Source organism: Tinamus guttatus, unplaced genomic scaffold (genome assembly GCF_059628265.1).
Source record: "Tinamus guttatus ecotype Peru unplaced genomic scaffold, ASM5962826v1 Tinamus_guttatus_pri_ptg000601l, whole genome shotgun sequence".
In the NCBI taxonomy this organism is placed as follows: Eukaryota; Metazoa; Chordata; class Aves; order Tinamiformes; family Tinamidae; genus Tinamus; species Tinamus guttatus.
In genome coordinates, this window is record NW_028289135.1 from 1,210,035 (window position 1) to 1,226,175 (window position 16,141).

At 35.3% G+C, this 16,141-nt stretch overlaps 1 protein-coding gene across 1 annotated transcript in view; it reads right to left on the reverse strand.

Annotated features, from left to right (window-relative positions):
* Positions 1-852: 852 nt before the first annotated feature.
* The window catches only part of WDR27 (WD repeat domain 27), a 102,649-nt gene continuing 87,360 nt past the window's right edge, over positions 853-16,141 (reverse strand). Inside the window, exon 24 of the mRNA XM_088534835.1 lies at positions 853-961. Coding sequence (XP_088390961.1) covers positions 914-961 — 48 coding nt within the window. The 3' untranslated portion in view covers positions 853-913. The remainder of the gene's footprint in view (positions 962-16,141) is intronic.

The window sequence follows — 16,141 nt, forward strand, 5'->3', positions numbered from 1 at the left end:
TTTGTGGTTCTCTGCAGTGGCCATAAAAACTCCCATCTTGCTGATCGTCCATGAGGGTATCAGTATGTAGCCACATGGTAGAATGGACTTTTTGTTTCCATTTGTATTTGAACCCAAAAAAGTGTTAATGTATATTCAAGACAAGTAAACAGGGAAGAACACAAAAACTGAGCATTTTTTTTCCCAAAACTTTATTTTCATATTACTTAAATCTTTTGAAAATATTTAAGCAGTAATTAAAATACAAAAATAACTTGCTTGCATATAAGGTTATTTTGGTAATATTACACCGTAGTAACAATGTTTTCTAAAGAGATTACCTTTCTCACATACTCCCTAAGATATAAGCAGAATATAAGACAAAGGAAAATAAAAAAATCTGTAAAATTTTGCCTTTAATATCCATGCTGACTATAGTAACCCTAAAGGACTATAATAGAAGGACGATCCTGGTATTCTGGAAAGAGAGCAAATTCTTCCTTCTTGCAGATTAATTTAAATATTTGGTCACAGGCAAAGGTAGTGATAAAATTGGGCCAGTTGTTACTTTTACTACATTTGCAATCTGCACAAAGATGGTCTCAGTCTAGCAGAGTACTACAGGTACTACAGTATTACATCTAGGCATAAGTATCCAAGAAGTCTTCTGAAAGCCACTTCCATAGTGATGAGCTAGACTGAAGTCAGGCTCTTTCTTTTCTTGATCTCTTTCCACTATTTTTGCAAAGAACAAATTATATCTATACAACAGAAAAGCTTCAAGAACAGTTTGAGGAACTTGCAGAAAACCAAATCAGAAGAAAACTTCAGTTTAAAAAGTAATATCATGTTTCTTGCAGTTACGGGTCTCCTGTCTCTCAGCAAACCGTTATCCTCAGAGCACTAGAGCCAAAGTTCCATGGGCTGTCAAACATCAAGGTAGGAACAACTGGAGTTTGCCATCCAAGGTGGCTGTGGTGAGCTGCAGTTCAAAAGAAATGAACATATGGCTTTAATAAAGATCTTTCCAGTGAGTGAAGTTTGCTTTAATGGGCAACCAGTTGAATGAAGACTATTAAGAAGATATTTAAATTACTTCTATATTAAGAAAACCAGGATACATTTCAAAAATAAAAGCAACAACTTAAGCTACAGGCTCTTCTAAACCAAGCTAGTCTGAAAAATTCTTTTTACTTTGATTTTTCTTTTCCGACCATTTTCAAATTTGTGTCAGGATCAACTAACACATCAGCAGTCTGTAAAACTGAAGCATATGTATAAACACATAGAAAATCAAACAGGCCTCAGCATGTAAGGCTCAAGAAGGGAGCATGGAAGAAATATGAAAGGGATGGAATGACTGAAGATGGAAAATAATCAAGATGGCAAATCTGGCATACCAACAAATGCAGTTTTCAGATTTTTATTGGTGTTAAACATGCTCCAGCAATTTCCTTAGTAAGAAAGTATACTGAAAAAAGCAATAAGCTTATAAAAGGGCAAGCCTCAATGACATGCATAAGAGCCCTCAACTGCTCACTTTCACCAATCTAATGAAATCTTATATTTAAGATGAGAGAAATACTATTATCTGCCATTATGTCTACAAATACGCACTTGAAATTGTGCTGTACTTTGGAAAATTAACAGCATCTTTCATTCATGAGGTTTACTCCTTGCTTATTAAGATACACATTTACTGATGCCAGTGACAAAACTGAAGAGCTGGAACCAGAATTGCATCTCATGCTCTAACCAGTTCATCCTAACCGCTCTCACCAAATCACTGTAGTTCTGTGTTCTTCACCCTTAGTTTTTTTGATTTGCTCTTTGTCTTTGATATGGTAACTCACTTATTTTCTTCCTTTGGCTGAAGTGGCTCTATGGTCAATAAATTACTTTCTTGGCTTTGTCTTCTCTCCTTCAGTATCTCCAATGACAAATTATTTTAATCTCTCACAATTGTTATCTCCTCCTATGCTGTGACTTTAGTTCTTTTATTCTCACTCACTTACATAATCTTAAAACTGTAGACTACTCAGGACTGTCCAATTTGCTGTTTCTAACTGTATTAATTTCAGCCATCCAAGACAATTACTTCTCTCACAAAGACTGTCACTGGCTCCTTATTTACCTCTGTAACTTTTTATTTGATATTTTGTGACTATAAAGTATCTAAGTAATCTATCCTTTCTAAGTTTCTGTATGTATATATAAGATGTTTTTATTATTAATATAATCTTACTGAAGAGCTTACCTAACTGTATAAATCTGAGATGTATTCTACTCTAATTGAAGTTTCGTTATTAAGAAGATAATGTAGAACCCTTGCTTAGTTCTCAATTGAAAATAAAATAATGGTAAAGTAATTGAATTTATCTTATTTTTTTACAACCAAGGAGGTCATCTCATCCAATGTCTTGCTTTAAGTGGGACCACTGAAAATACTAGAACAGGTCAGCTACAGCTTTGCCTAGCTAAATACAGAAAAAATACAAGGACAACCCATTCAGGTATTGCACTGCCCTCCTAATGATTTTCTTTTTTCTAATATGCAATATGAACCTCAAAAGCTGCCATGTGTGGCCACTGCCTCATCATATCCTCTGACACTACTGAAACAGAGCTTCCACTTGCTAAATATAAATGTATTGACTAAACTACTATTACATTACTCTTCTAGAGTCCTGATTGTACCCTCCATGAAAAATAACCTTCCTCCTTCATCTAGGCACCTATTTCCACACTTCTGACAATACAAAACCAGAGAAAACTAGAAAGGTTTGCTGACTAAAAAAGCCTACCTTCTGTCTTCCTTCTTAAAATCCCGCTGAACTAGGGGTCCCAAAACTGGGCCTCTTAATCCAATTATGGCCTCACCAATGCTGATCCCTTGATCTGCTGGCCACACTACTATGACTACATACGTAGTCCAGTCCATGGTTTGCCTTACTCTCAGTGAGAGCCTGGGATTTCTGAGTTGGCTCAAATTCAGTTTGGCAAACATAATAAGCCAAAAGCTGATTGCTCAGCCAGTCACTTCCCATTCTCTACCAGTGCATGACTCACTATGCCCCAGATGCAGAATTTTGACTTCTCCTTAATGAGAAACCCTCATGGTGTTTCTTTGGACCAGTCCTCAAGGTCTCCTTAGATTACAGTTCTGCCGTTCAGCATGTCAGCTACTCCCTGTAATTTAGCTTAATCTGCAAATTTTCTAAATACTTTGGCGGTCTGTCTTGCCATCCAGGTTGTTGATGAAAACAGTGACTAATAGGGACCCCAGAATTGGCCCCGTGGTACTCCACTCATCACCTTACATTATCTGGAAATAAATCATTAATCACCATATTTTGAACACAGCAGTCCAGTTGATTTCAGGGAATAGCTGAAGTATTTTGTAAATGATTAGTAAATATATGTCTTATTTTTCCTGAGTCCCAGGAAGCATTGTATAGTTACAAGTCAAAGATGCATAACACCTTTTTTCTCTAAATAATTTAAAAGGTTGTTTAAATTATCTGCTCAAATATATTTCAGTTCAAAAAATATTTCAGTCTTATGTCTTCATTTCAAGTGACATCAAAATTTCAAGGGATAGAAGTCATCAGAAAAATAAAACAAAGTGACATGACATTTTAGGAAGCCAGATAAAATGATTGCAATTAAATTATTGGAACTGCACTGCAAAATCCTCCACTTTCGATTTTTTTTTAATATACTGAAGTAGTAAAATATTTGTTTTACTTATTCTTTCTTCTCAAATATACATTGATTGAATCATAAATTTGAACTTTTCCTTCTCAATCTCTTAAAGGTAAGCAAACAAAACACCCTAAGAAAGTTTCCATCTTCCTCTTCTCCAGTCTTTTATCTCACAAATAAACATGTGTTCACTAGATTATTATTCTCCTGCAAAATATCTGACTGTGGAACTCATATCAACCATTACAGAACTTTCACTTTGCCCCATAAAGGAATAAGCAGCTAACAGGCTCTTTCCATTAGTCTGATTACAGTACCATGTAGATTATGAGAAGGAGGTAGTGGGTTTCCTTGGAAACAGTTTACTTTCTGGTTATGCCTTGAAATCTGAGCAGGGGAAACAAAAACAGTCCATTTATTGTTTCTTGCATACCAGAGGTTTGTGAGTAAGAAATATAAAAGGTCAAAATATTGGGCTGGGCATTAGGCTAAGATGCAGGCTGAAAGAAACATAAGAGAGAAAAGCCTTCTTCCTAAACTTCTTAATCTTAATAGCAACCTAAATAGCATTAGAAATCTTAATAGCATTTTTTTCTTGCACTACATACAGACTTAATGTATTGCTTATCTTGAACACAGAAGACCATACCAGTGTAATATTGGTAATAACATATACATTTAAACAGTAGAGCTTACACCGGTCTCTCTTTTTTCTTCAGAATACAACTAAAGATGCTTTAAAATCAATGCACAACAATCTGCCGAAAATTATCAAAACATGCTAATGAGATTAACCTCCAAAGAATGCTAAAATAGTAAAGTTTTATTTAAATCACAATTTTAAAATCCTTTTCCTATGTAAACCCCTTCAGCTGTAGTAGATATGTAAGAAAAAAGCAGTGAAATAAAGAATAAACAAGAAAATAAAATGAGAAAAAACTGCATATATATAAAAAGGACACAAAGAATTCCACACACTAACTTTTCCTTGAGAAAAAGTTTTCCAACTAAAAATCGTAATGGAAAAATGTAGCATTAACTGGCTCGCTCATTTAGTTTCCAGTCAGCTCCATTCAGTGCCAGAAACAGAGGATATGAACCCTATCCCAAAGCCATATGAACCCTATGGCTTTGAAAAATCATCCCTGAAGCTGCTTCAATCAGATGACGAATTCTTCATGACAAATGGTTGCATTGGGTTTACAGGAATAGCTGCTATTTTCTATTTTCAAACCAGCAATCACTGTTCAGGAAGCCTTTGTTTATGGTTTAGCAAATCAGTCACTCTTGCTACTCCTCCAATTTTCTTATGTGGCATATACTGGTATGATTATTAAAGTATAACTTACTTGGTTATTTACAAATACTTGCATATGTGATTGAAAAAGCAATGATGAGAGTTATATTGTGCTTTTATTTCTAACAGTGATTAATACAACCTAGATATTACAGCAAAATATAGCCATCAGCCAGCATTTCAGAATAGTGTATTTCTGCACACGTATGAGCATTTAGGTAACACAGGAAACTTTTCTGTACAAAATGCGGAGTTCAAAGAACTAAGAATCATGAAAGCCTAAATGGCCATTGCATGAGATGTCAGCCTTCTGGGTCATTTTTTTCTCCAATTTAGGTGTTTAAATTCTGTTTATATATAGTTCTCAAAATGGGGTTAATGCAACTTTTACTAATATCTGACAACACATTGTGAGAATACTTATAAAAACAACAAAATGTTTATCCCAAATTACAATTTTAACTTCAGTTTAAGAATATCTTTTAAGTTTCCATTTTAAGTTTAAGATCATTTGGATTTCAAACAGAAAGTTGCTTCAAGTTCACAGAATTTAAATTACCAAGAAAAAATGTTGTCTTGTTTTTCCAAGTAAAGTAGAATTCATCCCAGAGTTCCATAACAGTGTTTGCAGTAAATTCAGGGCCTAAAGTCATCTCCCATAGCTTTTTGGTTTTGTAAATTATCATAATTTGACCCTCATCAAATGGAATTTTTTATAGGGAACAAATTTTAAAAGAGAAAAGCCTCCTTTTTTGCCAAAGTAATTTTTTTATAAACAATTCACATATACAAAACAATACTGAACTGTTATAAGCTAACATTTTCTTTCTTTCTAAAAGAAAGATTAAAAAAAAATCAAATGCATTCTGCATTGCATCTTTTTAGTTGACTCCCATGAGAAAACTGAGTCTGCAGTTGGATGATGGGATGCAAAATAGCATCCCCTCACTGCTGGCCTGGCACGGCTGGCTCTACCACTGCCAGCTGTGGTGGTGGCACTGGGGGCAGAGGCACCACCAGTGAGTGACACTGCTCACCCTGAGAGCAACCCCAGCAGGAGCAAGTGACAGTGACTTCCTCATACACAGATGGACCATGGAGGAGAAGCATCAGCCATAGCAGCAAGACTCATGGCAAAAGAAAAAAACGATTTTCATAAATTTCAAACATAAAAAAGATATGGTTGATTTATATGCTTATTCATATTTAAATTAAAGGCACCAACTTTCTGCTGGCAATTCAGGATGTGCCAGACTTATCTATGCCTTTTACACTTGGCCTAATTGAACACAAAACATCTCCTCTTTGTGGCTTCCAAGTGTAATCTACACTTGTAATCTGTAAGTGTAATCTGACAAAAGTCAGAACAATCAAACATCTTCCTAGCAAGGATCTATCTTGAAAATGACCTTGGAATTTATCACATAAATAAAATGCAAATAGAAAGTCTCTGTGTTGCTATACAGCAGTATCTTCAGTTTTGTGGTTTTCAGCTAGTTATTAGTGTTAAGAAAAGGTTCTGCTCAATGGGTTCAAAATATGTTAAGCAAGAACAAACACTATCTTTTACTGCACATCTTGCAATATACTGGCATTACTGATACAATAAATCTCAATTTTAGACTTTTGGCCACCAGCCACATTCCAAATCAATGCTGTAAATCCCACAGTAGTTTGACCACTGTTTTTATTTTTAAAACCATAAACTTTAAATGCCAGTGGAAATCTCTAAGTGCCAAGACTTATAAGTGCCAAAAACATCTGAGTTTAATTCAAAATTAGACCAACATCAGAAATAAAACTGTTGTAATTGCAATGATTTTTAATATAAGTGTATGCATGGATTTATTTTTTATATATGCTATGCCTAAATATTCTTATACCTTGTTATAAAACTTCAGATTCTTAGTCAATATTGCTCATACCTAAAGCAATACATGTTTTAGGAAACAACTCATATCTTTCTTTAGTGGATTCAGTCGACAATATTTAGTAGGATAGAATTTTGTTTCTGTTATCATTGAATGTAGAGATGATCTGTAAATTTACAAGTAGCACACTCACAGCTCAACTATACAACTGCCACAAGGCAAATTGACATACATGACTGAAGTGAAGCTGGTAGAAATACTACTACCGCTAAATATTAGTGTTTGCCAGTACAAACCAAGCCAGTAAAATAGTAGTCTTTACTAATTCATTTGACTTTTTTCATTGGTTTGACAGCTAGCAACAAGGGAGAGCAACTAGAAAATGAGACAATATGGAACAGCCTTTGATTGTATTTCTCCTGCTCTGAAAGAGTTGTCTACAGCAGTGTAACATTCACCACTTTTATCCCTTCAGGTCTACAGTACATGAAGACTTTACCAATTCTGGTTTTGTGGTTTAAGCCAAAAAAAGAAGTCACTTAAGTAGCACTTTGAAAAGATTTGGTTTCTTGAAAGCTGAGTGCTTAATCTGACAGTCACACTCTAAGCACTGAGTCAGATCAAAACCACATATTTTTTCATACACTGAAGACAGAATAAGTTTTTAAGGCTGAGTCTTCCTACTACAGAAACGGCAAGTGAGGAAAAAATACAGAAAAGACAGGTTGGCAGCTATTATCATAGTTCCTTGAGGTGTAGAGTTCACCTGTGATGTACTGTGTCAGACCAAAGTTTCATCTAGCCAGACTTCATCTAGGTGACCATCTCCAAAACTGCCATAAACAAATGCCCTGGGAATAGTGAGATACTCTTACAGCTTGCATCTGTGCTCAGCTCAGAGTCTTTCTCACTAAATACATATGTAGTCAAAGAATGACCATGGTTGTCTCTCTATCCATGAAGCAGTTATTTTTGGCATTTAAAATCTGATCTCTGCATATATCCTGAAAAAAATTCAATCAGCAAAACAAGCTATTATGTAAGGAACACCCTATACACTTTCCAGATTTAAGTCATGAGCCAACACTTGTTTAGGTCAGTGAGAAACTTCCCACTAACTTCAATGGGCATTGGATCAGATCCTCATGTGAAAGGGTCAGTGACTGGAACAACACACTTATTTAGGTTTACTCTTTACGCGGCAGAAATATAAAAAAAAATCTAGTTTTCCGGCTTGCTACTATGTTATTAACAACAACTTACACAGCCCCTGGATGCTGTTACTTTTAGTAGGCCATATTAAATATTAGCATCCCAGAAAGCATGCCATTTTGGGAATACACCCTATTATAAGCAATGTAAAAAAAACTACTAGGACAAAGTAGCAGTAAAAGTTCCTTACATAACAAAGTATGTATCAGTAGATCAAGTCCCAGCTGCTAAATTCCAAATGAAAGATGACAACATAAAAAAAATCTAAAATAATAATAAGTCAGACTTAATAAAAGCATGAGGTTAGCAGTGGGGAAAAGGGAGAACAGTTCAATAACCGTAACTTTCATGTCTTAATCACCTTCATATATGAAGTGCTATTTGACAGAAAAACTACTGGGAAAATGTCTCCTGTAAAATTTGTGGCATGAACTTAACTTTGTTCCTTTTTTTTTTTTTTTTTTTAACCACCCTTTCTTTTTTGTGAGATTTGCTGACTACAGAAGTTCTCTGTCTCCAAACTTTCTACTTTTGAATGAAATCATTACAGTGGCCTTGTCCTTGGTGATATCATAGTTGCTTTTATACAAACAGACTTCTAAGTCAAATACTATTATCACTTTTTTTCCTGTTGATTTAACAGTAAGATCAAGAAGAGCGCTTGAGTGTAAAAGAACAGCCACTTTAAAACTGCTGAACCTGAAAAGTGAACTTTAAAAGGGACTTAGTAAGTACTAATGATTTTTTTTTTCATATAACCATTTCTTTATTAAATTTGGTTCCAGGACTAAGCTCTGTTTCAAAAGGCATTGCAACCTGGTGGTCTGACATCTTGTGGGACTGCTTGAAGAATGCTTGGAGTCTGACACTTCAAAGCCACTAATTCCAATTCGGGCTAGTGCTTAACAAACCACAAACGTTATTCGCTCCCAAACAAGTGGGTGGCTGGCTGCTAATGGGAAAGTGTTTATGCTGTGTAAAGCAAAATTACAAATGGCAACACTGAGGAAATAGATGCAAGACTATGGAGTACAAGCTACCCTTTTCCTTGCCAGAAGTGATACACCGAGGACAGGATCAAGACGCTGCAGCAAAACAATGAAGGGAAGTGCAATTTATCACTGGATATGCTTTGTGAAAGAAAGTTCTTTACAGTTCGCATCTTGTCTTACAAGAAAGTACCGCACTTTACCTCCCACACCACTGAAGGTATTTACATGTAAACATGGTATAATTTTAGAGATATAACTTAGGTTATAATAGGAATCTTCCTTACTTTAGAATCACAGATTAAAAGTTAAAAAAAATTAATATAAAATGTAGATTTTGATATATTTTCTTCATCTTATTTAGATCTGGAGAAAAAATAATAATGACAAAATCTAGAATGGGTAGGGACTAGTGGAGTACAAAAAATCAGCATTTCCTTTTTGGTGAATAACATTTGAAATGGATGTTACATAAATCTAACAAAGAGTCTGATAAAACAGTAATGGTTTTCCTTGCCTGCTGCGTTTTTGTTCCAAAGACAATCGTGGTAACTTTCTTACTGCATGTCTCAGGTTCCATAAAATCAAATTAAGAAGCTACAGACACGTAGTCTGGCTATGGAAGACTCAGGAAGGACACAGACTGGAAAAGCAAAAGAATTTGTTTAATCTTTTTCTGGTTTAGGGGACAGAGAAGGGGAATGGCAGGTAATAAATAATGACCAAAGTACGTAAGTTTTTTTAAAAAAAAAACAAGACAGGAGTGAACCATGTATATTTAATCTGTGCTCACATTTAAAGTTCAGGCAGACCATTTCTGCTTTCAAGAACATTCAGTCTTACTTAAGTTCTAAACAGGCCCGCATATCTAAGCCAGGGATTTCATCCATTAGTAAAGACAAAACTCTAGTTGACTTCCTTGGGGCCAAGGCTGTAATAAACATCTCTAAGTAACAGCACCTACATGTAAGATATTTCACCAGTTCTTCTCAGTATCTTTACAAGACTACAGAAGTACAGAAAACAAATGGTAATGTTGGATGATTACATATATAAGTATATATATAATATATGTAAATATACATAAATATATACATCCACTACACTAATTAGCAAATTTCATATCAAATAAAGATGGGAAGGTATTTTGACTTGTTTGAAATACAGAGTGGAAGCAGCTTCAGAAGACAGGTGATGGTCATTTCAGACAACATGATCTTTCAGTGAGGACTTTTCCAATTCCTCCAGACTGCAAGGTTTAAATCCAGCCTGCACCCTGCACAGAACCCCTGCATCCATGGGACCTTTTCACATCCCTTCATGAGATGTCGTGGTGGCCCAGGCCCCATATTATGTGGCAGTTTCCCTGATGATGGCACAGCACCTGGATCTGGGCATCTGCACATGGGACATATCAAAATGTCTAATAAACCTTTTTTTTTTAAGCTTTAATGTATTTTTATAATAGTACTTTTGTAAAGTCTGCAAAATACACTTAGAACTCATGTGGCTGGATCAGGAATGGTTTCCAGATCATTTTCTTTAATGATGGGTTTGAAACAACTTAAATGTAATCTCAGCCACTCTTTGAAAGACTCTTAATCTCTGAAGCTGCTAATGTTTGCATTACATCATTGTCATTATCCACAGATCCTGTGTCTTTGTTCAATAATGAGAAAAACTGAGAGAAACATGAAAAAGATTTTTTACTAGTATCTACTCAGGCGTATAATTTCAGAGTTGCACAAATTCCACCTACTTCAAAATCTGGACATTAGCTCACAAAAAAAAATTCTAAAAAAGTTATTTCATGCAGTCCCAGCCACACAAGTATAATCAAGCAGTCCCCTTTAAATTAGCTGTTAGGTACTCCCATTTGTCCTGGGTACTCCAGAGACATGGATTATTTCTTCCTAAAAAGAAAACAACTATCAGAAAAAAAACCCTATTAGATGAAAGTCTAGGTCTGTTGTCAAGGGCACATGCTATCTTCCACTCTTTCATACTGCTCAGATAAGACCACTGTCCCAGCTATGGGACACTGCACTCCCATCATCCAGAATCAACTCCATGGAAGCCTGCTTGACAACAGCGTCTTGGAGCCTGCACTAAACTAATCAGGTTAAGAAATAGCTCTAAATCCTTCTTTTTACAAGTCTCTGTTCCCAGGCCACTTTTAGTTTTCTGCATTAGAAAACAAGTTTTCCTTTGTGACCAAGGGCAAACCTCAGTCCCTCAATATCTTACCTATTTTGGAAATAGGGATAAGATGATTTCTCTACCACCTGTTGTAGTAAAAGCGTTGTAAAGATAAAGTAAAAGGACTATGTAGCACTTAGACACTACACTCAAGAAAGAGAGACAATTTAATTGCATTATATAGGTGAGGTTATTTAAGAAAGTGTTGCTTCCTTGAATATACTAATATATTCCTAGTAATATAATATAGTGTAGAATATTTAAAAACAAAAAAAACAAACAACTAAAAAGCCTTAGGCCTGTGTTTTGATGAAATTCAGATCTTAAAAGAGACTTTTAAGGTGACGGAAATCTCATCCAGACTTACCTTTTAAATCTATCAAATTCATCCTAAGTAAGACTTAACTATGTCTCCTATTCCTCTGCAAAAAATGAGATCATATTTTGTGACATATTCTATGCCTGAGAGTAGGTCATCACATCTGGAATATTCTTCACTTCTCCCCACACAAAAGAAAATAGAAGGACAGCATGAAGTGATTTTGGTTTTCACTTTAAATATTGATTTTAGCTAGGTTAAATTAGGAAGCTTACTGCTTTTGTGGCTGAAATGATCCACTTAAAGGTGCAATTTCCATATTCCTCATCATTGCAATCTGACTAAAAAACAGTGGGCTTAACATGTGGAAGGAATTGTCCCATAATATGAACATTTTTCATGAACAGATGTCAGTTTTGTTTGCTACCATTAAGGGAAATACAGACTTTTTAAAAAGTTTTTTAAAAGGAAAGAATTTCCTGTTTGTCAGCTCATCACTGATCTGTTACCTTTTGAACAGCATTTATAATAGAAATACATTAATTGCAATTTTTCAGTGCAGTATATGTGAAATCATGCACTTAAGAAAGGGAATAGAGGAAAGAGGGACATGAGGAGAAGGCATATTCTGTACTGAGTTTAAAAACCAACCAGAAAGAAAATGATCAGAACAGAAGGTTTCTACTCAGTTGACACATTCCTCAGATGTAACTGCAGTATGCTCAGTGCTGGAGATCCCAGCACTCAACACATGAAGAATTGAGTGACTTGCCAGAGTATTAGGAACAAATAGCTTTCACTAGCCAGATATTAGATCAACAATCATAAAGAGTAATCTGAACCACCTTTCATGGCCAATGTCCAAGGACTTCAAATGCAAGCATTTACAGAAGTATCATAGAGACTAAGGATCATATATATCTTTTTTTTTTTCAAACAAGTTTTATTCAAAAAATTTATAGGACATATTTCAGTTCTAAAATAAAATCTTGCTGATAAACTATATTTAGAAAAATCAGTTATTTAATACTAAATTCTTCCCACATATGATTCCTTTGAAGTCAAAAACATAAATCATCAGTTTAGTTCACTATTTACATTTTAATGTTATTTTCAAGCTAAGTTGTCACAAACTAATTGCATTATTTTGCCTGTTTATTTTAATACAATTCTTACTAACAAGTAATTGGATATCCAATTGGATACAATATATACTATATAATAAATACAGTATTATTTATGTGAACATCATGTAAAATATCTTTGTATAAAATGAAAAAATGCAAATATCTTATTTTTAACTCTATTATGTTTCATTTCATTTACAAGTATGCAGCTTCCTACCTATGCTTTTGAATATAATCCAATAATATATCATAAACCCCTAAATATGCACAGTAGAAAACATTCTGTCTACCCAGTAAATGACATGCTGAATACATAATAATGAATAACATTTTCAGGGCATCAAATTTGTACTTATTTCTGATCAATTTTCAAAGCTGTAGAGAGGAAAAAACAATCTGCAGGAAAAACTGCCACATTGCAGTTTTGAATAAACAGTACATACGAAATACTGAGAATGCTAACGTAAGACTAACCAGAATTAGTTTCCTGGAATTTCTTAGCTCACAGAAGAAAAACAGAAGAGAAATTAGATTAATAGTTTTCTTAAAAAGTATTTTTCCTAAGTGCACGATTTGTACAGCCAAATAAGAAGTTTAAATGTTGCATGGCAAATAACAAACTCATTCAATGTGCTGTACCTCAAATATACATACAAGAACATGTGTATTAAGTAACTTTGGGGAGAGTAGTATGTAAACACTGAATTTAAACCTGAGATTTAAAACTGAAATTCTTATGAGGAGAAAGCCACTGTTTATACTATAACAGAAACAAAAACAAAGAACTTCAAGGCATGACATTTAGGGGATGCATATATTGAGAAACAGACCATGGTGCTGTTATCCTTGAGTCAACAGAGCATCCAGACAATATGTTCATATGGTCTAGTACAGCACAACACAGAATTACCTGCAAGAGTTCACATGTAGCACAGCCACATTACCCTGGTATCACTTTCAAAGAATGGTCGTATCAGGAAGACATAATAATATGCTGTTAGTTGTTCTCCTAAAGGGCCTAAATCTCCCAATTTTTCTGGGGAAGATGATGGTTAACAAAAGGTCATTTTCATTAAAAGACTAAGAACGATATGAGATGACAGATATAAAGATTCACTGCAAGTTAATAATCTGTTTTGTGATATGGTCTCTAAATCAAGAAATTATCAATCCCTAAAAGTTAAGGATGTCAGCATAGGGAAAAAAATAAATGCTCTTTCAAAAAGGGTTACAGAGCAGACACTGATGATAATGGAATATTTACACAGTCTATCTTATGCTCAAGAGGGAAGAAGCACACTAATATCCAGGAAAGGTCTTGTAGGAATGAGAGAGGACTGATTACATTCTATACTATATTCAAGTCCATTTCACTATACATTTACAGGCTCCTTTCTGCTATTGATTAAAGCCTGAGTAAACTTGCTTTGTCCTCAGAGCCACGCAACAGTCATTTAAACTAGAGAGGAGTTACAAAGTTCGGGAATACAGCTTGGGAAGGTCCATTCCAAGACTTTAGAAAAGTCTGATAGCTGAGCTAAGTTAAAGACTGCACTGGTAAATGACACATTTCTTGAAATCAAGAATACTCTCTACTATGCACCTGCAGAAAGTTTCTTGGCAAAAGCTCCTTTGCTTTCCTATGCACTTACAGTACTCGAAGAAAAGAGTTTGAAAAAGTGGAAATAATATGAAAATGTAAACATTTGTAAGCAAATGTCAGTATTCTATAAATATGGAAACAATGGGAAATGCATTGGAACCACAAAGACAAAGATATATGCAACAGGGATCCCCGCATTATCTCAAGATAAAGCTGGAATTTTTCTATGGGTTGTGTAACTGCTGCTGTTATTGAGATAGTAGCACAGGAAAACTGGGAAAACATTGAGGCTGCTCAGTAGAAAGCAATTCAGTAATGATTACAAGGACAGACTCTGGCTGGCAGCAAATGCATTCTGCCAGCAGTAGCAGAGCTTAAGGCCCTTGCAGACACGGGCTGTTTCAGAAGAAGGTGCTTTCTCTTTCTTCTAGACTTCCCTGAGTGGTTCACATTAGCAAACAGTTTCTGATCAAAGTTGTTAATGCATACCCAGAGATCCTTCTCTAGATCTGAGCACACTGACCATGTACAGAGTGAGAATGTTCTACTTGACAAAGCCTGGACCATCCATCACCAATCTTTAAAATCTGGATCCAACTTTTCTATCAAAAACAGCTTCTTTCTTTTTCTCTCTGCAACTAAAGAAGAAACCGAAAGTGAAGATCAGTACCTGTTGAGACACAGGCAGTAGAGAGAATGCCAGAGTTTTCCCTGATCCTTCTGCCTGATTCAGGGTTTCAACACACAAACACCCAGCTGTATGCATTCCTCCTTTAAAACAAAGATGAGCGACAAAGCCATCCAAGCACGGAACCAGGCCCCCAAAGGCAAGGTACATGTGATCCTCAATGAATTGGGCTAGGTGGCCATGCAGAAGCCACCAGTGAAAGAACAGAAAAACAAAAACACTAAAATGTCAATACAAGGAAATTAAAGCAAAACAAACAAACAAAATGCAAACAAAGTAAACTAAACAAAAAGAACTCTTAGAAATGCTACGGCAAAAAAGCCTTACCTCCACTGGACAGCTGGGAAGACAGTGTGTGTATATGCGCTACACTAAGATTCTCAGGCTGTATGGTAATGGCAGACTGTGCCCTATAGTACTGCAGAGGCTATGAAAGTCTGTGGTCTCCTTTGCTGCAAATGTCTGCAACTCAGGTTTAAATTTTATCCTTAAGCCTTCAATTCTATCAAGCACATCAGCAGATCTCCAAAAACACATGAAAACTTACTGAAAGTAGTCACATGATACCTGTGTGGAATACTTATTCAGAAAGACACTTGCAGGAATATTTCTTCGCTTTTCAGATTTCTGACATTTTCTTGAAAAGGTTTAGGAAAATAGTCTATTGTACATACACCTTTTCAGAAACAAATTCCAGAAAAAAAAAGTATACTTTTGTATATGGGTTCCCCACGTTCTATAACGTCATGGCTAGGACACTAGGTACTGCTCCAGAAGGCAGGTTACTATGTAATACAACTCTAGGACAACCTCTGGACACATTACTGCTCTAAATGAAACACATGGCTATTTTCATTAACATCTGTCAAAGCAAGAGCTACAGTTTTGATCCTGCACTTTTAAAGCATGAAAGCACCCTTATATTTTAAATCTCTGTTACATAATGTACAACTACAACAATCTTTAAACATAAAGATCCGTACTCTTAAGTAGATGCCTTCCCCAAATACAAAGACTTTTCATCATGCATATGTAGAACGCCCTATTTAGGTCTATCAAACCCCAGGTTCTTGGCCTGCAAAGCAGACCCCATAGCCAAGTAAAATAGTACTATACAGATCTGTTATAAATGTTGGACAAAAATTCCTCAAA